The sequence below is a fragment of the Mobula hypostoma genome, chromosome 29 (genome assembly GCF_963921235.1).
Source record: "Mobula hypostoma chromosome 29, sMobHyp1.1, whole genome shotgun sequence".
NCBI lineage: Eukaryota > Metazoa > Chordata > Chondrichthyes > Myliobatiformes > Myliobatidae > Mobula > Mobula hypostoma.
Genome location: NC_086125.1, coordinates 15,764,713 through 15,790,269, shown reverse-complemented (window position 1 = coordinate 15,790,269; position 25,557 = coordinate 15,764,713). Strand labels below are relative to the sequence as shown.

General features: G+C 41.3%; 1 protein-coding gene across 4 annotated transcripts in view; it reads right to left on the bottom strand.

Moving 5' to 3' along the window:
* Positions 1-25,557, bottom strand: part of pnpla6 (patatin-like phospholipase domain containing 6) — a 203,812-nt gene that overhangs the window by 174,940 nt on the left and 3,315 nt on the right. Inside the window, exons 2-3 of one of the 4 annotated variants that reach the window (XM_063035872.1) lie at positions 17,934-18,015; positions 1,251-1,316 (exon numbers count right to left, since the gene is read on the bottom strand). In XM_063035872.1, coding sequence (XP_062891942.1) covers positions 1,251-1,316; positions 17,934-17,972 — 105 coding nt within the window. In that variant the 5' untranslated portion in view covers positions 17,973-18,015. Of the gene's footprint in view, positions 1-1,250; positions 1,317-17,933; positions 20,076-25,557 lie in introns of those variants that run through there. The other 3 variants (XM_063035871.1, XM_063035870.1, XM_063035875.1) reach the window with 3 other exon arrangements.

Below are 25,557 nucleotides of genomic sequence, written 5' to 3'. Positions count from 1 at the left end.
GCACTTTTGCAGTTTTGAGCAGAACAGTTGCCATACCAAGCTGTGATGCATGCAGGTAGGATACCCTCAGTGGTGCACCTTTAGAAATTGGTAATGGTCAATAGGGACAACCAGTTAGAAAATGGCTCCTTGAATTGTGGATTTGTGACAGAATATGGCTTTTATTTTCATTTCTGATGACTGCTAATTGCAGGCAGTAGGAGCAATGAGCATGGTCGATTGTTGGTCTCCTAAGCAGACCAGATACAATTTAAACTAGTGTAGTGAATTAATACATTTTGTGATGTATAAGACAACAAATGTGACAAAACTTAGTGATGTGAAGGAACGGAGGGAAGTTGGAATATATGTCAGCATAAGTCAATGAAGGTGGGCGGTTAAAAGGTCACCTGTAATACTTTACTTAATTAGGTGCAATTCAGAAGAGTTGAGAGGTTATGCTAGAGCTGTATAGCACACTGGATTGAAAACAGCTCATTACTGTGCACAGTTCTGGGTAAAGAAGAAAGATGTGAAGGCATTGGAGAGGGTATAGAGCAGGTATACAATAACAGCAGGATTGGAAAATTGTAGCCATCTGAAAATCAAATAAACTAGGATTGTTTCCTTGGGAACAGAAAAAACTAAAGCAGAATTGCGGGATCTTGATATGAGAGGACCATCTCCTTCAGCCAAGGGGCCAAAATCCACATAAATACAACTAAGATTAGAGGACAGGTCAGGATAGATGGTTTCACCCATAGTTTGATGGGGGGGGGGCATCTGGAATTCAGTAACAGAAATGGGAGAAGAGGCAGAAATAATCATACTTAAAAAGTACTTCGATACACATGTGCTTGAAGTGTCAGGGCCTACAAAATTACTTCCTTAATTCAGGTGGGTAACTTTTTGCAATGAGATGTATAATCAAGATTTTCCCCTGATCAGTCGAATGGAGCAGATACTCAAGGGATCCTTTTTAATTATCCCCAAAATAAAGAATAAAGTCTTCAGTCTTGCTCAGATTGCCCTTTTAAGCCAGGTACATTTTGTCAATGACTCACTACATATGGTTAGAATTTCTTAACAGTGGCTCTTAGTAATATGCTTTCAGGAATAATTCATCCTGAACCCAAGAAGTCATTACAGAATACATTAGAAAAAGTTCAAGGTGTTTTTTCTATCAGTCCTGTTTGAAAAATTTTAAGCATGATTTCATGGGTCCCATTGTCACATGTCAAACCAACCAACATAAAATAAATACCACTTACCATGGTGGTCTGTAGTTGGTTCTCAACCAGAGTCTTCAGATCTAATAAACTTCCATCAGTTTCATTCTATAAAGAAAATTGCAAAGACATATATTGTACCAGACTTAACAGAAAGATAAATATTTTACTGATAGCATCATGTTATCAGATCAACCTAATGTTGACACTATTACATGGCTTTGCAGAGGAAATGAGGTTTAATCTCATACTAAAATGCTGAATATTTATTTCTAGAACACTATAAAAAGCTTGCCTCACTGAAAAACAATAATGCCAAGAGTAAGCATGTGCTGGCTAGTGAAAAAACAAATGGGTGGAGAGGCATGCAAAATTCTTGCCTGGTTTGGTAAGGTAGCAATATTTCTCTGGCAGGAATGAGTAATGACTAATGTCAATATCTTAAAATAAAGGTATAGTCATTTTGGATTTAACAAAAGCCCCACCCCCACCTCCACCCATCCCAGTTAAAAGGAATTGTGAACTTTTACAAATTTACACTGCAGATAGCTGTGTATGCTTGCTGTTGAAAATATTCAAAGCAAAGATCATTAGGGATATTAGGGGAAAGGGGATGGAGAGTAAATAACTTGAAACTGAGGTAGATGTTTCCTAATCTTATTACATGAAGGAGCAGATTTGAAGAACCAAAAAATCTATCCCTGATTCTTTCTAATGATCAAACATCAACCATTTTAATAGTTACCAGTCTGCTAGGTGCTACATACCAAGGACAACCTTTGAGGGACATAGCACTAGAACTGTGCTAATTGGAACAGGCTCAGCAGGTCAAAATTGAACATCCATGAAGCACCAGAACTATACACCACAACGTACAAGTTCGTGGCCCAGCATATTCCTCATTCAACAGTTATTAAGTCACATATCTAATTCTGTTCCTACTGTCAAAGAGTATGCCTGAACCAAACATATCTAAAAATTGAGGTGCCAACATGGTAAAGCTTAAACACAAGGATGACAAGAAGCTAACTGATACAGCATACTACACTCAGAGGTATGTTCACTCAGAAGGACATCAAGAAAAAGAGAGTCAAAGGCTCAGGTGTTGATTGTAGACTAAAGATGGGTCTCCAGATCTATCCATGCTTTAATCCAAGCACTGTTATAACAGTGGCATTAAGAATTGTGGGAAAAGAAAAAGCAGGGACAATCCAATCCAAGCAAAATGTCCAAATTGTCCAACTGCAATCTGCAAAATGGAATGTGGCACTGCTATCAAATGACACTTAAACACTTGGTAAATGGTGCTCCATTTGGATTCTAGAAGATCTTCACTCTGGACATTATAATAATCCTGGTCCAATGATGGTGAAAGGAGCCAAATTTCAGAGACGAATGTCATGCCCTGGTGAAGATTTCTATAGCTATGCTGTGAGGTAGTTTGTATTAGCAGTTTTCTTTTAAAGCAGTGTGCCATGCTGGAAAGTGTGTTTTGGCTTCGGCTAAGGACCCATACTGTCCAATTTAGGAATGTGAATCAGCCACTCGGGATTATGGGATGTGAAAAAAGTGGGAGCTGTGGAACAGGCCACAAGGGATGCTGCAGAATGCTGTTGGAAAGGAGAGTCTCCACAGCAAGAAGTGCCCTGTGGAGATGAATAGCTCCAAGGAGGAAGGGCTAATACTCCTGAGAGAGCCTGATCATTCGAAGAGGGTCTTCGTGGGGAGTTTGGAATGTGGCAGGTTCTTTCACTCAGGTTCTGGGTCAATCACATAAGTAAAAGATACACCCCCCACTACTCCAGTCTCAGCTCTGACATTACATGCACATTGGACTGGTTCAACTGTATTCAGCACTTCTATTTAATTTTCTTTTTCTATAACTGTTCATTAAAGTTGAAAATTTGATAAATATCCTTTCTTTATAATTTTATGCTGGTGCACAATCTGTCATTTCTGGGCTACCGTTAACTGTGTGTGAACAGTATTTACCCAGCATTCACTCAAATCCAAGTTCCTTTAATTGGAACATCATGACATTCCTGTTTGGTTGAATCCCAAATCATACTGACCCCAGACGTAAACTGTTTATGAAAGGTGCCCTTCTCACCACTGAGTCACATGGCTGTTAGCAGAGTTAGCAAAGGAGCCAAGCCTGTATATGAGCCCTGAAGAGAAGGTTACACAAGGAAAGATGAGAGTCTTTGATTTGAAGAAAACAGTAGTATAATTGTTAAGCGGTTTAGTAGAATCAGGTTGAAAACTCATCACTGGTTGGACTTGTACCTCAGCACATTGACATCGCTGAAGATTTTGCCAGGGATCTGCTTTTTCTCCATATTGAAATCCCTGATGACTATCGTAACACTGTTCTTTTGACATGCCTTTTCTAACTCCCATTGTAATTTAAAGCCGGCAATCTGACCACTGTTCGGAGGTCTGTAATACAACTCCCATCAGGGTCTTTTTATGCTTGCAGTTTTCTAACTCTGCCCACAACAATTCTACATCTGCTGATCTGATGTTATTTCTTCCTGAGGATTTGATTTCATTTTTTTTCCTCCAACAGAGCTACACCAGCCCCTCTGTCTACCTGCCTGTCCTTTTGATACAATGTGTATCCTTGGATGTTAAGCTTCCAACTATAATCTTCTTTCAACTTAGTGTTACCCACAATGTCATACCTGCTAATCTCTATCTGTGCATTTAGGTTTATAATCAATGAAGACCCTCTCAAATGGTGATGAATTCTTATAGGCAGATGATGTTAATAAATGTTGAGCAGATTTAAAGGGTTGGATGGATGACTTCTGATCCTGTGTTCTTATGGTTCAGCCAATTCCATTGAATCTTTAGGGGAAGTGGGGACAATTTTAACCTTAATCTGCTTATTGCTAATGTTTTATTGTATGCTCGAGCAGATTGCTTCATTATCTGAGAAACTCTGATCAGAACAGAAATTGTGCAACCATGAGTGACCATTCTTAACTGTGATCTTGTGACAGAGGTAATGTTTTTCATTAGTTGAGCTTTAATGGCCTTAAAGCAACACAGGTAGTGTTGAAGAAGAAGGGAGGCTGCAGGACTTCAAAGTTCAAAGTAAATTTATTATCAAAATACAATATCTCACCATATACAACCTGAGATTCATTTTCTTGCAGGCATACTCAATAAATCCATTGAATAACCATGTGGTTGTTATTGTACTTGATTCTACATAATCACGCATAAGTAGAAAATGGAAGTGTCAGAAAATGTATGGTCATGTACTTTGGTAGAAGGAATAACATCTTAGACTATTTTCTAAATGGAGAAAATTCAAAAATCCAAGATGCAAAGGCATTTAAGAGTCCTCATGCATATTTCCCTAAAGGTTAATTTGCAGGTTGAGTCAGTGGTGAAGAAGCTTAATGCAATATTAGCATTCATTTCAAGGGGACTAGAATGTTTGTTGAGATACAGCACGAATAGGGATTTCTAGCTCTTCGAGCTAGACCACACAGCAAACCCTAATCTAACACTGGCCTAATCACAGGACAATTTACAATGACCAATTAACCTACCAACCGGTACATCTTTGGACTGGGAAACCGAAGAAAACCCACCTGATCATGGGGAGAATGTACAAACTCGTTACAGACAGCGGTGAGAATTGAACCCAGGTTGCCGGTACTGTGAAGTGTTATACGAACCTCTGTGCTGCCATGCTGCAAGGATGCAATGCCAAGGCTTTAAAAAACACTGGTGAGGTCTCACTTGGAGTACTGTGAGCAGTTTTGGGCCCCTTATCTAAGAAAGGATGTGCTGATATTGGAGGGTGTTCAGAGAAGGTTCATAAGAATGATTCCAGAAATGAAAGCATTATCATATGAGAGCAAAAGATGGCTTTGGACCTTTACTGGCTGAAATTTTGAAGATGTAGGGGGAATCTCATTTAGATCTATTGAACGATGAAAGGCCTAGATAGAGTGGACGTGGAGGGAATGCTTCCCATAGTGGGAAGTCTAGGATCAGAGGGCAGAGCCTCAGAATACAGGGTCATTGCTTTGGAACAGAAATAATGAGGAATTTCTTTAGCCAAAAGGTGGTGAACCTGTGGAATTCATTGCCACAGATGGCTGTGAAGGCTAATTAATTTGGTATATTTAAGGGGGAGGTTGATAGATTCTTGATTAGTAAGGGTATCAAAATGGCTCCAGGAAAATGGATTAAGGGGAAAATAAATCAGCCACGATAGAATGGAGGAGCAGACTCAATAGGCTAACTCTACTCCAATGTCTTATGGTCTCACAGTGGTATCATTAGCAAACTTGTAGCTGGAATCACAGCAGATTGCAGCCACACGGTCGTAAGTATACAGGGAGTAAAGTAGGGGACTGAGGACACAGTATTTTGGGACACCAGTGTTGTGGATGATTGTAGTAAAAGTGTTGCTGCCTATCCTTTCAAAAAAGCAAACACAAGGAATTCTGCAGATGCTGAAAATTCAAGCAACACACATCAAAGTTGCTGGTGAAAGCAGCAGGAAAGGTAGCAGAGATGCTGCCTGGCCTGCTGCGTTCACCAGCAACTTTGATGTGTGCTGCCTATCCTTACTGATTACAGAATGTTGGTCAGCATCCAGTTACAAAGGAAGTCCCAGGTCTAGAAGTTTGAAAATGAATTTGCATGAAATTCTGGTACTGAAGGCAGAGCTGTCGAAAATAAATAGTCTGACACAGATGTCTTTGTTACTTTGATCCTCCAAGGATGGGTATAGGGCCAGGGAGATTACATCCATCATGTACAGTGGCATGCAAAAGTTTGGGCACCCTGGTCAAAATTTCTGTTACTGTGAATAGCTAAGCGAGTAAAAGATGAACTGATTTCCAAAAGGCATAAAGTTAAAGATGACACATTTCTTTAATATTTTAAACAAGAAAATTTTTATTTCCATCTTTTACAGTTTCAAAATAACTAAAAAGGAAAAGGGCCCGAAGCAAATGTTTGGGTACCCTGCATGGCAGTACTTAGTAACACCCCCTTTGGCAAGTATCACAGTTTGTAAACGCTTTTTGTAGCCAGCTATGTCTTTCAATTCTTGTTTGGGGGATTTTCGCCCATTCTTCCTTGCAAAAGGCTTCTAGTTCTGTGAGATTCTTGGGCCATCTTGCTGGCTACAAGTTTTACTCGCTTAGCTATTCACAGTAACAGAAATTTTGACCAGGGGTGTCCAAACTTTAGCATGCCACTGTACCTGCTTCAGCAGTAGTGGAATTGCAGTGGGTCAAGGTTGTCTCAGAGACTGGTGGTGGTGCGTGCAATGACCAGCCTCTCAAAGTACTTCATGATGGTGGATAACAGAGACACTGAGCAATAGTCATTAAGGCATATTGCCTTTTCTTTCTTTGGTACTGCAATGATAGTGGTATTATTAAAACAAGCGGGACCCTCCGCTTGAAGTAGAGGGAGTTTAAAAATGGCTGTAAATACTCCCAACAACTGATCAGCGCAGGATCTCAGGGGGCTCCTTATGAATTCACGAATTGTGACTGTAGATTGTCAGGGCAGGTAATGACATTCCACGTTTGTTCTGTTCAAAACTTGCAAAGACGCGTTTAGCTTGTGTCTGACCTTGTTTTGTAGCCTGCTATATTTTGCAACCTTGCCACAACTGATGGTTGGTTAGAGACTCTGTTTTGGACTGGCATTTTCTCTTGGCATTCTTGATAGCATTATGAAAATCTTACCTTTTTTTTGTATAGATCAGGATAATCCTATTTGAACACTGCAGACCTGGATTCCAACAGGGAGTATATCTCTCTGTTCATCCAAGGTTCCAGTATGGGAATGCTCAGATTGACTTTTTTGGTATGCAATCCTATACCCACTTGTAGATTAAATCTATGATGGCAGTGATGTACTTTCTGAGATCGGACGCTAAGTATTTGAATAAGGATAAGCTTCGACACAACTCAAAGCAGTTGTGTAGAAGCTCATCTATATCTTCAGACCACCAGTGGACTACTTTCTGTACTGGATCCTTACACTTTGTTTTTTTTTAATGCAAGAAGAAGAAGCACAGCCTGTGGCCTGATTTACCAAAGGGTGGGTGGGGTGGTGGATCAGTAGATGTCTTTGATGGTTGCATAGCAATAACCTCTTGGCCTGTTGTTTTGTGTTACATCTTGGGCAATATTCACCAAAAATCTAAATGCTTCACAGCTACTGGTTCATTTTATCTGCCATGCTAACTAGAACTTCCAGAAAGACAAATCAGTTTGATCTTGCTATGCTATTAAAATTCTGATCTTCAAACACCATTTCACTTTCATAAAACTGTTGACAGCTCAATTGTATTGAGATTTTCTATATGAAGGATTAATCTGACATTAAAATGAAATATTACAGGTGTCATTTAACTGATCTGTAGTTCCTGCTTTAAGAACACAGCTCAAAGTTCAAGACACATTATTAAAGTATGCATACATTATAAAACCTTGAGATTCGTCTCCACAAAAGAGCTCAAAAAAAAGACCCAATGTACAGAGGGAAAAACATTGTGCAAACAATAAAAATAAGCAAACAGCATTTAGAACGAACGTGAGCTCTCAGACATGAAGCTTGAAGCAGCTGGAGCATGCCCTTTAACCTTAATGGAGTGCAAACCTTTAATCTGCTCCAAGATCAATCTAACCTTCCCCACCCATATAGCCCTTCCTTTCCTTTCATCCATGTACCTATCTAAGAGCCTTTAAATGTCCCTAACATATCTGCCTCTAACTCCACCCACTTCAAAGTGTTCCATGCACTTATCAATCTGTAAAAAAAACTACTTCTGACAATTCCTTGTATATTTTCCTCCAATTACCTTAAAACTGCCAGGTTGTTGCTGCGGCACCACTCCACTAGTTGGCATATCTCACTCCTGTACACCCTCTCATCACCACCTGAGATTCTACCAACAATGGTTGTATCATCAACAAATTTGCAGATGGCGTTTGAGCTATGCCTAGCCACACAGTCATGTGTACACAGAGAATAGAGCAGTGGGTTAAGCACACACCCCTGAGGTGCGCCAGTGTTGCTAGTCAGTGAAGAGGATATGTTATCAGCAATCTGCACAGACTGTGGTCTTCCGGTTAGAAAGTCGAGGATCCAATTACAGAGGGAGGTACAGAGGCCCAGGCTCTTCTCAATTAGGATTGTGGGAATGATGCTGAGCTATATTCGATGAACAGCATCCTGACGTAGGTGTTTATGTTGTGGTATAAAACCGTGTGAAGAGCCATGGAGATTACGTATCTAGTCAGCTCCATCTTGGGCACTAGCCTACAAAGTACCCATGACATCTTTCGGAAGTGGCGTCTCAGAAAGGCAGCGTCCATTATTAAAGACCTCCAGTACCCAGGGCATGCCCTTTTTTCATTGTTACCATCAGGTAGGAGATACAGAAGCCTGAAGGCACACACTCAACTACTCAGGAACAGCTTCTTCCCCTCTGCCATCCGACTCCTAAATGGACTTTGAAGCTTTGGACACTACCTCACTTTTTTAATATACAGTATTTCTGTTTTTGCATATTTTTAATAATCTATTCAATATACGTAATTGATTTACTTATTTATTATGATTTATTTTATTTATTTTTTTTTCTCTCGCTGCTAGATGATATATTGCATTGAACTGCTGCTGCTCAGTTAACAAATTTCACGTCACATGCCAGTGATAATAAATCTGATTCTGATTCTGATTATGCCCTCTCGTATCAGCCATTGCCACCATGGGAAAAAGGTGCTGACTGTCCTCGCTATCTATGCTTCTATCACATCACCTCGTATACACCTTCAAAAAGTCCTAGCTTGCTTATTCATTCCACATAAGACATGCTCACTAGTCCAAACAGCATCCTGGTATATCTCCTCTGCATCATCTCTGAAGCTTTCACATCCTTTAATGAAGAGACCAGAATGACACAATACTCCCAGAGCTGAAGCAATACCTTATGGCTCTTGAACTCAACTCCCTGACTAACGAAGGCTAACACACCATACACCTTCTTAACCACCCTATCCGCTTGCGCTATAACTTTATGAGATCTCAGACTATAGGTTCCGATTTCCCTCTTTCTACACACTGTACAGGACCTTGCCATTCACCTTGTACCCTGCCTTCAACTTTGACTCTTCAAAGACTATTGCTTCACTCCTTTCCAGGTTGAACTCCATCTGCCACTTCTCAGCCGAGCTCTGCATCCTATCAATATCACTTTGTAACCATGAACAACCTTCTACTCTATCCATAACCCCACCAACCTTTATTCATTTGCACTTACTAGCCCACCCTTCCACTTTCTCATTCAATTCACCACAGGTCATGGACCTCCAGGCAGAATACAATTCATCCACAACCATCATCTGCCTTTTATGGGCAAACCAATTCCAAATCCATGCAGCCAAGTTTCTCTGGATTCCATGCCTCATGACTTTCTGAATGAGCCTACCATGGGGAACCTTGTTAGATTCCTTGCTAAAATCCATACAGCACATTCACCACGTTACCTACTATCCCCAATTAGTAAAGTCATGCCCCACATCTTTTACTTCCCACCACACCCCTTTCGAAATAGTTAAACCCCAGATGTTCCTGCCCTTGTGACAGCCAAGTCTTTGTAATGGCCACAAGGAACTACACACTTCAGCTTCATCACACTTGTTTCTGATAGTTCTTTCATTAAACATATTTCAACCCATCCAATTGACTGCAATTATGCCATGTCCATTGCCCATCATTCCCACGGTTTCTCTGCATGTTGCATCTACCTTTATACAAACTGCCCATCATTCTGGTTTATGACTCCCTGCCAACCTGGTTTAAACCCTTCTCAACAGATCTAGGAAGCCTGCCTGCAGGGACTTTGGTACCTCTCGAGTTCAAATGTAACCCATCTCCTTTGTGCAGATCATATGTTGCCCAGAAAAGATCCCAATGATACATAAATCAAATATCTTGCTCCCTGCACCATCAGCCACACATTCATCTACCATATCATCCTATTCCCTTCCATCTCGGACATGTGACACAGGTAACAGTCCAGAGATTGCTGTCCTCGAGGTCCTGCTTTTCTTTCTATATTCCTTCCTAGCTCCCTTTATTCACTCTTCAGGACCTCATCCCTTTTCCTAGCTATGTCATTGGTATCAATATGTACCAAGTCATCTGGCAACTCACACTCCCCCTTAAGAATGTAGTGGACCTAATCTGAAATTTCCTGACCCTGACACCTGGGAGGCAATATACCATTCAGAAGTCTCTTGCACACCAACAGAATCTCCTGCCTGTTTCACTACACTCTCTGCTTCACCTCCCTTCCCTTTTGAATCACAGAGCCAGAATGTGCCCGAGACTTGATCACTGTAGATTGTCCTGGTAGGATATTTTCCACCTACCCCACCCCCCCCCCGCCCAACACTATCCAAAGTGGTAATACTTGTCATGCTATCCTCTTTTCTCAGTTCCTTCTTCTCCACCACATCTGTTCTCAGGATGTGGCTTTCCTTTCCATGATATCAGAGATGTCCTCCTCCTTCAAAGAACAGTTTCCCTTCCTCCACCATTAATGCTGCCCTTACTCGCATCTCCTCCATTTCCTATATATTGGCGCTCACCCCATTTTCCTGGTGCTTTAACACAGATGGAATTCCTCTTGTCCTTACGTACCACTCCATGAGCCTCTGCATCTAAAACATTACTCTCCACAGCTTCCGCCATCTCCAAAGGGAACCTACCACCAAACATACCTTAACCTTCCCCCGCCCCTCCCTGCAGGGATCACTCTCTCTGTGATTCTCTTGTCCATTCGTCTCTCCCCACTAATCTCCCTCCCGGCACTTATCCCTGCAAGCGGCCAAAGTACTACACCTGCCTATTCACCTCTTCCCTCACCTCCATTCAGAGCCCCAAACAGTCCTTCCAGGTGAGGCGACACATCACCTGCAAATCTGCTGGGGCCATCTGTTGTGTGCAGTGCTCACGGCGTGCCCTCCTCTACACTGGCGAGACCCGCTCCACCCACCAAAAGCAGAACTTCCCCGTGGCCAAGTATTTTAATTCCAATTCTCACTTCTGTTCTGGCATGCCTGTCCACAGCCTCCTCTTGTGCCACAATGACACCACCCTCAGGGTGGAGGAGCAACACTTTATATTCTATCTGGGTAGCCTCCAACCTGATGGCATGAATATCAATTTCTTCTTGCGGTAAAATTTCCTCGCCTTCCCCTCTTCTTCCATCCCCATTCTAGCCTCTTATTTTTGCCCACCTGCATATCACCTTTGCTGGCTCCCCTCTTTCATCTGTTTCTCCTATGCTCCACTCTCCTTTCCTATCACCCATTCCTTCCTCTCTGGCCCTTTACCTTTCCTATGCCCATGCTTCACCTACCACTTTCTAGCTATCCACATTCCCCTCCTTCCACTTCTTTATTCCTCCTTCCTTTCCAGTCCTGAAGAAAGGTCTTGGCCCAAAATGTCAACTGTTTATTCATTTCCATAGATGCTGCCTGAACTGCAGATTTCTGCCAGCATTTTGTGTATGTTCATCAGCAAGGGAGATGAGGCTGAGTACAGGGCTACGGTAGGAAACTTTGTCACATGGTGTGAGCAGAATTATCTGCAGCTTAATGTGAAAAAGACTAAGGAGCTGGTGGTAGACCTGAGGAGAGCTAAGGTACTGGTGACCCCCGTTTCCATCCAGGGGGTCAGTGTGGACATGGTGGAGGATTACAAATACCTGGGGATACGAACTGACAATAAACTGGACTGGTCCAAGTACACTGAGGCTGTCTATAAGAAGGATCAGAGCCATCTCTATTTCCTGAGGAGACTGAGGTCCTTTAACATCTGCCGGACGATGCTGAGGATGTTCTACGAGTCTGTGGTAGCCAGTGCTATCATGTTTGCTGTTGTGTGCTGGAGCAGCAAGCTGAGGGTAGCAGACACCAACAGAATCAACAAACTCATTCGTAAGGCCAGTGATGTTGTGGGGATGGAACTGGACTCTCTGACGGTGGTGTCTGAAAAGAGGATGCTGTCTAAGTTGCATGCCATCTTGGTCAATGTCTCCCATCCACTACATAATGTACTGGGTGGGCACAGGAGTACATTCAGCCAGAGACTCATTCCTCCGAGATGCAGCACAGAGCATCATAGGAAGTCATTCCTGCCTGTGGCCATCAAACTTTACAACTCCTCACCTGGAGGGTCAGACACCCTGAGCCGATAGGCTGGTCCTGGACTTATTTCATAATTTACTGGCATAATTTACATATTACTATTTAACTATTTATGGTTCTATTACTATTTATTATTTATGGTGCAACTGTAACGAAAACCAATTTCCCCCAGGATCAATAAAGTATGACTATGACTATGATGTTGCTTGAGATTTCCAGCATGTGCAAAATACCTCATTTTTAACGTAGTACTTGTTGAGAATGGTCACAGGGATACACTACACTGTTTACCTACTCCCTTTCACTCTGACAGTCACCCAGCTTCCTGCCTCCTACAACTTAGGTGTGGCTGCCAACCTGTAGGTTCTGTCAATCAACTTCCCACTCTGCTGAATAACCTATAGGCCATCCAGCTCCAGTTCCTTAAGTTGTCACAGCCAGATGCACTTCCTACACACTGGAGGTCTCCTTGACCTCCCACGTCATGCAAGAGGAGCACGCCACTGTCCTGGGATCCAATCTTGCTGCTCTGCCAATGCAATAATAGCAGACATCCCACCCTGCAAAAACTCATTTCAGGGAGGTAGCACCACCAATTTGCGGGAGACTTCCGGGAGAGGTGGGATGTCTGCAATAGAGTAGTTCCTTAGCAGCTAGCCAGCTAGTTTAAACAACGTTAGCTACGCTAATGAACGAATGACACCTGTTAAACTCACTTCAACATGTCTTTTACAGTCCTAACCCACCATGGGCAATAGAAAAGTCACTGTTGCAAACAGTGCAGCGAGCAACACTGTCATTATTTTTGACCCCTATTAGGCAGGGGTACACTTTAGTGTAGTCTGGGGTGATGTATATTTTATTTTTTTTTCTGGAACACTGCCACTCTGACTTTTTTTTGGAACTCTCTCGCTCTTTCTCTATCGCGCGCGCTCTGTCGCTCGTGGTTGCTCTCTCTCGCGCTTGCTTTCTCACTCTCTCTCACGCGCGCTCTCTCTGGTGGTCGCCCTCGCTCTCTCACGCTTGCTTTCTCGCGCTCTCTCACTCTCTCTCTTGTGGTTGCTCTCACTCGCGCTCGCTCTCTCGCTCTTGCTCTCGCGCTTGCTTTCTCGCTCTTGCTCTCTCTCGCGCTTGCTTTCTCACTCTCTCACGCGCGCTCTCTCTTGTGGTCGCGCTCGCTTTCTCGCGCTCTCTCTCTTGTGGTCGCTCTCACTCGCGCTCGCTCTCTCGTGCTTGCTTTCTCGCTGTCTCTCTCGCGCATGCGCTCTCTCACTCGCGCTCGCTCTCTCGCGCTTGCTTTCTTGCTCTTGCGCTCGCTCTCTCACGCGTTCTCTCACGCTTGCTCTCAAAAAATTCAATTTCCGGGACATTGTGTATAAGTTGCGGGCATCAGGGAGCCACTATTAATATGCGGGAGACTCCCGGAACTTCCGGGAGAGGTGGGATGTCTGTAATAGGAGAAACTTGACAGAAACCTCATCCTAGCTTCCGACCTTTGAGACAGAGCCTCAGCTCCACACTCTAACCTTGTCCATTCACACTAGCCTCTCCACTTAAACCTAACCTTTTACTGGCCCTTTCCAATTGCCTAATTACCCAGTCAAATTACAACTGAACAGAAAGTTGCAGTAAGCACTGCTTTTTAAATCTCCCCACTTTTTTGCAACAAGTAACAACTACTGCTACCAACACTGAGATAAGATTCTGTGTTGAGACGGCAGTGAAGAGGGTGCAGAGGTGATTCAGTCTTGAGGAGAAAATGGAGGGGATCTCCAGTTCTCCCCAAGAATGGAAGTAGTTCATAGTGCATATGACAGAGATATATAAAATTGAGGGGTATAGATAGGTAGGATGGAGAAGGCAATTCCCCATTTTAGAGGTTGATAAAACTAATGAACAGAGACCTATTGTAAGATGTAATGAAATGTAGACGGGATTTGCAGAGGATTAGTTTCTGTCAGAGGATGGCAAGTGCCTAAAGTACACTCCCAGAGAGTGCATTAGAATCCTTACATCCAGTTCAGAGTTTTGTCCCATTAGTTTGTTTTTATTTTGAAGAAAGATTGGACAGACAGAGCTTCCATCTGGAGTACAAAACAACAAGTGGCAACAGCTGAAATAATGCAAGGTGCTGAGAGGTCCCTGAAGGATGAATGTGAAGAAAGTGTTTCACCATGGCGGATAAGGTGCTTAAAATAGCCAAGGTAAAACATTTCTGGCCTTATCTGAGCATGGTGAGTTAATACACTCTTGCTCAAAGGATGGAGAAGCAAGGTCTTTGAATATTTTTGCTGAGTGTAGACAGAGAGGGAGATGAAAGGTTACAGGTGGTAAATGAGAATTAAAATTTTGTTATAATCAGATCAGACACGTGGAAAAGACTGGTCTACTCATGCTCCTAATTCACACATTTATCGAATGATAATTACTATGTCAAATTCCTTTCCCACTTCTCACTCATTTTCAACTATTACAGGGATGTTTTACTTGCCTTTCCCGATGAAGACCTGTACAAAATATCTGTTCCAAGTCGCACCCATTTCCTCTTCATTATTAATTCCTCCATCTTATCTTTCAAGAAACAAAGATTTTATCTACTTTTCTAGATGCTTGCCAATGCTCTTACTGGCTGCTTTTATATTTCTTGCTAGTTCATTTTCATAATCTAATTACTACCATTTTTTTCCTAATCATCCTTTGCTGGCTTCTAAATGCGTTTCCAATATTCTGACCAGTAATTTTCATAATTGTGGCATACCCATTCAGCCCACTGAGTCTGTGCCAATCATCAAGCACCCATTTACACTGATCCTTCAATCTCCATTATTTTAGTTATTAGTTTCACATGAGTATTACAGCAGTTCCATAAATTCCTCCCCCATTTACCTAGCCTCTTGCATTTTAATGTTTTGAATGCACATTAATCAAATTAACTTTTGCTTTTGTGAATATCTTTAAGTTTCAGACCTTTTTATTTTAAATCCAGGCTTTGCACTCAGACTGATCCTACCACATTTCACAAACCCCAATCTAAAATGGGATGATCCTTGGTTGTTTCTACAAGTGTCCGAAGAAGACGTCCAAATATACTCTAGAAGTTTATCCTCATTATCTTTGCCTCATTAGTGATTACTCAATCCTGACCATTAATTTCTACCTGTACCGTGCAATTTATGATAAATATAACATTTAAAGAATCTTTAATGTGTTCATTAACTGTTTTCATGACACTGCCTTTACAGATAGATCAGTCTTGTTTCCGTATGTTTTGTCACCTCCTGTCATACTTACTATCCATATTGTAACCATGCATTCGATCATTCCCCGACTATATTTACTCATCCAAACCCTGCCTCTCCCCTGCCCTACCCCAATATGCAATTTAGTCCTTTCTGTGAGTTACTCAATTCAACAATTTAATCTCAATTTAAATTAAATCTTTCTCACCTGAACTCAATTTTCCAGTGTCCCTTGAATTGAAATCTATTCTGCAATAGCCCACCACCAGGTGTCCCAAAACCTATCAACAAGGAACAAAACCGGAATGCAATGGAATTCTCTCCTACCGACAACAGCCAACAGGCTTAAACGTCATTCAGAATAAATCAGTTCACTTGATCAGCACTTTCTCACCACTACTCAGCTGCAGTGCGTACTTCCTCCTGGGATTTTCCTCTTCTAATCTATCCGACTGCTCAGTCAAAATTCCAATTCTCTACCACACTTCGTGTTAATCTATTCTTAGACAGACACTTTCATTTCCTTAACTCTCACCTTTTTATCAAGATGGACTTTCTAGCAGATAGAAAGTAATTTAGTCATCTCTCAGAATACAGTTTTGTAAAAGACATAGTTTTGGTAGTTTCAGTGTATTCAATACCTCGGGATCGAATGAATGTTGAAAATATAGGATGGCTGCTGATCAGGCCTTAAATTATACTGTATCTTTCCACATAATGAGCTCAGCCAAGATTCAATGATACAAAGTAAGCTTCAGCTCAATGTCAAAATTCTCAGTGAAGACACAAAGGGAATTGTAATACAATCCCTCCAAGTATCCACTCTATTTCTAGCTTCTGGAAATTCAACTATTTTTAATTGCTAAACCTTTCTGTCCACTACCAAGACAGTATGCCTTGGAAATGCCTCAAGAAATTACTCGAAATCCAGGAGTATAAAAAAGATCAAAGACCAGTGGTAGAGTCATTCAAGGTCAATGTTAATGCCTCATTGTAACAAATCTCCTGCTCCCTCAGTGAACATTAAGAAAAAACCCACCAACTGTGACACTAGAAATGAGCAGTCAAATGATCTTCAGAAGATGCAATGAGCACATTGCATTGAGATAACACATGGCCCTACACCACAAAGAGCACTCACATTGGTCAGTTACAACAGTGGCAGACTCCAGTTCCAGGAATCTCAGCTTTCAATTGCTGAGCAAAATCTATTCCTATTTCCAGGAGCTAGGGGAAAATAAATGAAGACAGCTTCCAACAGTTCTACTGTATTCTCCACTACTATCTTTACAGTCATTTCCCATGTGATTTCAAGAGAAAGATGAGAGATGACCTGATTGAGGTGTACAAGATGATGAAAGGAGTTGATTGTTGGGTAGCCAGAGGCTTTTTTCAAGGACTGAAATGGCTAACATGAGGGGGTATAGTTTTAAGGTGCTTGGAAGTAGGTAGAAGGGGGATGTGGTGGGTGCATGGAATGCACTGCCAGCAAAGGTGGTAGAGGCTGATACAATAGGATCTTTTAAGAGACTCTTAGATAGGTACATGGAGCTGAGAAAAATAGAGGGCTATTCTAGGCAGTTTCTAGAGTAAGTTACATGGTCGGCACAACATTGTGGGCCGAAGGGCCTGTAATATGCTGCAGATTTCTATGTTCTATGTTAAAAGATATAATGGTGCTAAAATCCCTGCAGAATTTTCTCTATTTCTGCATAAATATGAACTAAAATATGATCAGATCTTCATGCAAGTCCTAAAACTAGATGAAGAGAACACAATTAAATAAATATTCTGCTGAGTTCCTCCAGTATTCTGTGCGCATTGCCCTATATACTGCATACACACTTAGATAATAAGTACACTTTGAATCAGAATCAGCTTTATTATCACTGTCTTATATGACATGAAATTTGTTACTTTGCAGCAGTTGTACAGTGCAGATATAAAGATGGAAAACTCAGGCTCCAGGTCAATATGCGCGAGGAGGACAGAAATATGGAGTGTTAGGAATAAATAAATCATACATGGATCAATCAGAAACTAATTGGACCATTCAAACAACATAATTGCTCCTAGCTAAATTACGTCATATACATATTACAAGTGAGGATATTCATTAAACCCAGGGTCACATAACTCAGAGGCTCAAAGCTAGATAAACCCTATAGGTTTCCTTACACACCAATTCTTAGCCAAGCCCCTCCTAAACCCAGCAAAAAAAAACAAGCTTCACAACATCTTATACGCAAGCCATGAAGTCATTTTCAATGATGTACCTCTAAATCTTCTGCATGGTGAGCTTCATTCTGCCCCATTCTTTTCAGTTCACTTTGTCAAATCCTCCCATAAGGTAGGGTGCTTGTCCAGAATACAAGGGTGGAAGGTGAAAAGAAAAAAAAAACAAAAGCCACAAATAATTCAAGTTCTCAATCGTTAGCTTAAATTCCAATCTCTTCGACGGTATGGAAACACAACAGGCACAGTCAGCGGCTTTTACTTTTCTCTGAAAGCATGCAGTACCATGAATTATGGATTGTTCCCGACTCTTCACCCAAACCACTTCTACTCTTATATTTTCAAAGGAAAATACTGTGGGCAGACTCTCATCTTGAAAATACAAGACAGGTAAGAACAGTCACATGCAGTCTACAAGTAGGTTGTTGTTGCAAGCACATGTACATTCATGTTAAAAATGGCTCAAGTCTTGAACTAATCTGCACTTCCTCTACATGCTTATGCAGGAATTCGATATGAACCAACAATGCTTTGAATTTTCTGATAAGACATTTGCTGAGTCCGCAGGCTATATATTCACTGGAGCACTTTAGGTTAGGTTTTCCGCAGAACTGTCTTATACAGGTTTCAATTTCTTCTAAATTAGCATCGAAAATCTAGTGTTTTTGGTGCCCATCTCAGACTTTCTTCTCACATTAACGATTTCACTTGACCACTGTTCCTAGTTAGATCAGCTGTTCATAACCTGGAGCTGAGCTTCCACCCCAATATCCCAACTATCACCAAGATTTCAATCATGTTGAACTAAAATATACTTTCTTGTTTTAATCGTGTTCTTCTTAGTAAAATATTGTGTAAAATTTATATTTGGGTTTATTACGAATACTGCTTACACGATGCTATGTGTCTGTGATGCTGCTGCAATAAGTCTTTGTTTGCACTTGTGCATGTATATATTTGCGTATATGACAACTCAACTTTGACTTCCTACTTTGATCTGCACAACATTCCTTAATTCCTCACTCATATTCCAGCTACTTTCAAGTCTGGCAATGATCGACTAATTGGCCAGCTATTTTACTCTCTCCTCCAAATTCTTCTATCAATTTCCATTACCCAACTATTATTAACTGAGCTTCCAGATGTCTAGCCCCTAATTTACCTCAAACTCTGGCTCTTTCTATTCCTTAATAGGTGCCACTCAATTGCACTGGAAACAACTTTCATCTTTCTTCTTTAATTTATATGTTTTTCAGGATGCAAGAGTCATTGACAAGATTAGCAACTTTTGCCAATGGTGATGTCAAGTTATTTTTAGGGACCAAAATAATCTTTTAGGTGGAGGTACATTCACATACTATTGAGCAGGCAACAGCACTGGGTAGATGGGGATACCGTTAGTACCAAGTGTTTTTATTTTCCCCATCACCTGGAGTGAGGAGAATTAAAGAAAGGCAATAAATGCCATCTTTTCTGGTAATGATCACATCCTGAAAAATGGATAAATTTAAAAATTGATGAGAAGTGTTGCAAACAGTGCTTTTAAGTGACACATCAGTTATAACAAAGAACTGTACAAGACAGGAATGGGTTTTCATACCACAAATTAAAAATTAAATTAATTATCGTCTGCCTGAAACACATCCTTCCATATTCACATATCCACTTAAAAGCCTTGTAAAGGCCACCACCATATGTGCTTCCACCACCAAGCTTGCCAGCACATTCCAGGCATCTACAACCCTGAGTAAAAACAATTGCTCTGCACATCTCCTTCGAATTTACCACTCTACTTAAATGCATGCTCTGGCAGGAGCTGCATTCAAACTAAATCAAGCTGAATTGTTTCACTGGCTAGATTTGTACTTTGCACAAAGAATAATAGTTGTGCTCACTGAGGGCTCATTGCAAACACCAGTATGCCTACTGAATTTCTCAGCATGGCATCTTAGATGCAGCCATGTTAAACTGTCTCATCAACGGCCTTCCTTCATGATAAGGATGGGACTGGTATGGCCATTGGCGATTGGTCTACATTGGGCTCGAGTGATAGTTCCTCAGATAATAAAAGATTCACACCAGTCAGGGATAAGGCGACAAATAAAGACAACATATATGTCCCACTAACATCAGGCATATTTCAATTTGAACAATGTAGTTCAATCATTAAGCTTGACAATAGTAATGCAATTAATTATCATGCACCAGCTGTATTACCATTTCTCTGGTGACCAAAAAACTCAAGTAAATTGACATCACTCAGGGAAAAGTAGCTAGGTGGATTGGTGTAGTAACCACTAATCAAATTATTCTTTAGCAAAGTCGCAATCTTTGGACCCATCTAATAAGTGTTTCCTATCTTTGCAAGGGAACCAAAATTGCATACAATGCTCTCACTGCCTCCACTCCCAAGGCTCAGAACAACTGCAACAAGAGTTCCTCACTTATAAGAGTTACATGTTAACCATGTTGTCTCAGAACTGTTTGCTTCACCTACACATTGACCTTCAATGACTCGTATTTCGGCACCACTCAATGGAATTAGGACCTCAAGCCTCGGGGTCACCTGTTTACAGCCACCAGGAGAGAGGGGTCCGAGCTGGTGCACCCGGACAGGAGACAGTGCTGCCCTCCTAGTGTTCACTTGGCAGAAGACAAGCTCTGTTGTGATCAACCTTGGACTGATGGCGCGAATTTTAGACTCTTTTATTGCTTGATTGTGATATCATTTGATTTGCTATCTTGTGTGTGCTTTGTGCTTTGTGCTTTGTATGACTGTTGGTACTCTGTTCTGCTCCTCGACTCCTGAGGTAACATTGTTTCGTTTGGTTACATTTATGAATATTCATGTATGGTTGAATGACAATTAAACTTGAATTGAATTGGATAAGCCCAGAGGTCCTTTTGAATATTAAAATTACTAAACCTTACCATTTAAAAAAAATTTCTACTTTTCTGATTATATGCAGAGATGGTAACTTCACATTTTTCCACACACCGTATTTCATCTGCATTGTTCTCAATTGTTTATCCAAAATCCCCTGAAGCCTCTTTACACCCTCCTCCACACTTAGATTCACATGGTTTACTACCATCAACAAACCTCAAATATGACATTTGGTCCCTCAGACATATTGCTGACAGACTGTGAAAAACTTTGATCCCTATGGTTTACCCCTAACCTATTTTAATTGCTGCTCTGTTTCCTGTCTGATAAGCAACTCTCAAACCATATTAGGATATCACTCCAAAGTCCATGCACTCCAATATTGGGAGAAATTTTGTACAGGATCTTAGAGAGTCTTCTGAACATTCAAACACAAATATACCTCAATCATTGGTTTTCCCTTGACTACTTTCCTTGTCATATCCTCAGAAATCTCCAGATCAGTAAAACACAGCTTTCCTCTCTTAAATTCATGCTGATTCTGTTCAGAACGATTATTATTTTCAAGGTGCTCAATTATTAGGTGGCACAGCGGTTTAGAGCTGCTGCATCACAGCCCCAGTGACCTGGGTTCAACCCTAACTTCCTGTACCATCTTGTGTATAGTTTGCACAGGAACCCTGTGGCAAACTGGGCTTTCACTGTGGGTGTTCTTCACATTCCAGCCATGTATAAATTCTCCCTCCTTCTGGATGAGGGGTGTGGAAGAACTGGGGAGGGGGAAAATTAAGGGGTACATTAGGTTACAAAAATATCTGGGGGACTGGGATTGATGGGGATGGCACAGATGGGTACCAGATGGGGATGGCATAAATGGGTACCAGATGGGGATGGCATAGACAGGTACCAGATGGTCAGTGTAGATATGGTGCGCTGAAGGGTCTCTTCCCTCACTACATAACTATTTCTCCACATGTGCAGTTTTTAAAATCTATGTCATCACAGATAATTCTTAAACATATTCATCCCAAGAAGCAACTCCACAGTTTTGTTACATTAGGATGTGCTGATCAGGGTGAGCATCTTACTGGTCAAGAAGACAGCATCCATCATTAAAGAGCTCCACCACCCAGAACATGCCTTCTTCTTATTGCTTCCATCAAGGAGTCTGAAGACACACTCAGCATTTCAGGAACAGCTTCTTCCTCTCTGCCATCAGATTTCCGAATGGACAATGAACACATTCTCAGCATTTTTTCACCTCTATTTTTGCACCCTACTTACTTATTTTTCCTATACTTGTTATTCTAATTCATAGTTCTTATTACTATCTATTGCAATGTACAGACACAAAACAACAAATTTCATGACATATGCCAGTGATATTAAACCTGATTCTGATTCTCTCTAGTACAATACTTGAGTGCCCTTCACCTGCACAAAAAAATGCACTTTGGGTACTTGTGTGTTTACATTATATCAGCTGTGTTCTGATGCAATTCTTTCCGGAAGGAATATAATGCTTTACGTTTACAAAAGAAGTGCAGTACTACCACCTATCTTAAGTGAAATCAAAGTCCACAATTAAGTGAATTGTGCAACTTGATAAAGGAGAAAGTGGAGTCCCTTGTGCAATTGTGAAGCCAATCTTCTTGCATAATAAACATACAGCACATATTTAGGACAACCTGCTGTAGACATCCCACCCTGCAAAAACTCATTTCAGGGAGGTAGCACCCCCCCCCCACCCCCGTCGACTCCAAGGGTGTATGTAATACTTTGTTTAGTGATTTTGTCTCATCTGTAAACCCAGTTGGGTATATGCAGCAAATGTGACATTAAAATATATGCTTATATTATCATGTTTATTCGATTACAACTTTAAGCAAGTCTACAGGCAGTTTGGCCTCATCATGTGGGACATCAATAGCGTAGCTCTTTGGCAGCTAGCCAGCTAGCTTAAATCAGGGGTTCCCAACCTTTTTTGCACGTGGACCGGTTTAATATTGACAATATTCTTGCGGACTGGCAACCCGGGGGGGGGGGGGGGGAAGCGGGGTGTTAATCACGACCGGAATATAGGTGATAAGTCAACTATAAGTCACTTATAAGTGGCTAATACACTCAATTTCGTTTCTAAAGGGGTTTATCTAACAAATTTAATATTAAACACACAGTGCATATTTTCCTCGCATGAACGTAGTGGTAAGTCAATTATAACAGTGGTCCCAAACCTCCGGGCCGCAAAGAATGCAGCGGTACAGCGGTAGCCAGAACGCACCCAGCACACCTTTAAGAAAAACGTCCAAGTAAGCTAATTGATTAGGTGCCACCCAGCACATAAATGTCGGCCCAGATCAGAGATGACGCAATCGGCAATCGCCTGTCGCCTTTGATCTGGGCCAACATTTACGTGCCCGGTGGCACCTAATTAATTAACTTGTTTATTTCAGCTTTTTTCTTAAAGATGTGCTGGGTGCGTTCCTGCCACTGCTGTATTCTTCGCGGCCCGGAGGTTGGGGACCACTGAATTATAAGTCACTTATAAGTCAATAGCATCATAACATTCTAAGTAATGTTTGGATATGAAACAAACAGCGCATATTTTCCTCGTATGAACATATAAAATCATTGCAACACACCAATATCGCTGAATCAGTGCGAGCCCTGGGCTTGTTTTCCTGCAACAAGATGGTCCTATCGAGGGGTGATGCGAGACAGCGATACGCGAAGGGGGTTCCTTATGTCCAGTCTATTCCGCAATTTAGTTTTCGTTGCATTCATTGCAGAAAACTCCGCTTCGCAGAAATATGTTGGAAATGGATGCAACGTTTTCAGTGCTTTCATGGCTATCTCAGGATATTTAGCCTTGACTTTAATCCAGAATGCCGGCAGAGATGTTATGTCAAACATACTTTTCAGCCCACCGTCATTTGCAAGCTCGAGGAGTTGATCTTTCTCCCACGCTGACATGGATGATTCACTGGGGACATTCACAAATGGGTCACGGACCCATTCCTTTGCACGTCTTGGGTCACTGATGACCTCGCATGCGTTAAAATTCAACAGTGCGTGACCGGGAATGAGGAAAGGTGTAGCTGACTCATATCGTTTCATTTCACCAAATCATATTGCTTCCTCGCAGCCCGGTGGTTGGGGACCACCCTTAGCACGAAGAGAGACCAATCAGGATGCTCGCTCTTCCTCTCCCTCTCGAAAAAAATCGATTTCTGGGATATTGTATATAACTTCCGGGCATCAGGGAGCCACTATCGATATGCAGGAGATTCCCGGAACTTCCGGGAGAGGTGGGATGTCTGCTGCTGTTACTTCAGCACAAGCCGGTGGTTGCTGACTATTTATTCAAACTTGTCTCAACTCCAATATAAGTAGTCACAGTAATAAAATTGTACCAGAGAGCACAGAGCAGGGAACTAAGCATGCTGGTCACATGCTGACAGAAAACAATAGGACAGCAATGTAGTGTATAACTGAAACCATCTTGAACACATCCAGCAGGGCATTTCCTGCAGGTCTTCATCTCATTGGGTCACTTCCAGCAGTGCTTTTCCAGAAACACATTTACAGCAATGACACTGGACGATGGAACTTTGACAAAAGAGGGTACATGGTGAAGAGCCTGCAATCTGGACGATTTGAAAAGTTTGCAGTTCAACCTTCAGCATTGTCTTCATCCCTCTAATACACAAAAGCAAATACAGTGCTTCTTTGCAGGTCCCTGCAGGTAACCTCACCTCATTGCAATGCACAAATGCAGTCTATCAAATACAAACTCAAAATGGAAGATGTAGAAAGAAAAGGGGGTGGGAAGCTATCCCAGATAGCCGCAGAGCTGTGGAATTTCTTTCCAGGGTTTGTATTCACTGCAAAATTTGTCTCAACATTCAAGATTATATTGGCCAAGTGAATGAAATTAGATAAATTAAAGTAAAGCAGTACAAACCACACAAACTTGTGAACCTGAAGGGAGTAATTTCTGACATTTGTGAATGGTAACACAAAAATGACTAATGAAAACCATTATTCTTCTAAGAAGGGGAAATCTTCCACCACTATTTGCACTGAGTTACACATAACTAATTTCACACTTAGTTGCCAATTCTATCACCCAACTTCTTTCAGAAAACAAGGCTATGCAATTTAACATGCCTCACCATTCCAGAAAGAAGCTGCACCAAAATTAAACAGTTCCGATTTTTAATCAACTGTTATTATTTGGTATTGCCTGTTACACTGCTGGCATTTAGGGCAGCTAACTATTATAGATTAAGTGTTCAGAAATCATTAATGCTGGCAATTGACTAATAAAGTACACATTTAAAAATGCATGCAAAAGGAGGAGGGAAATAAAACAGGAAACGTTATAACCTTGCCATGCAAAGCCCCAGAAGTCACACGGCTGCATACAATACAAAGCTCAGTTCTTCATGCAAGTCATATACTTATTGTGACTGCTCAAAAATATCCAATATAACCAGAGCAGCTTCATAGTAAGTCTTCTGTTGCACTAGACATGCAAAGATATGACACCAACATAGTAAATACCAGAAAAAAAACAAATTGAAAAACACAAATGTAGATGTTAGAAATCTGCAACGAAAGCAAAATATGCTAAATATGCTAAGAATGCCATTTCATTTGGCCGCATACAGTACTTGTATGCAGTTGAATGACAATAAACTTAAACCTTGCTGATAATAATTTCAGGCAGCATGTTAGGACAGGATTAAAGAGTTTGTCTTTCAGACCGAGACCCT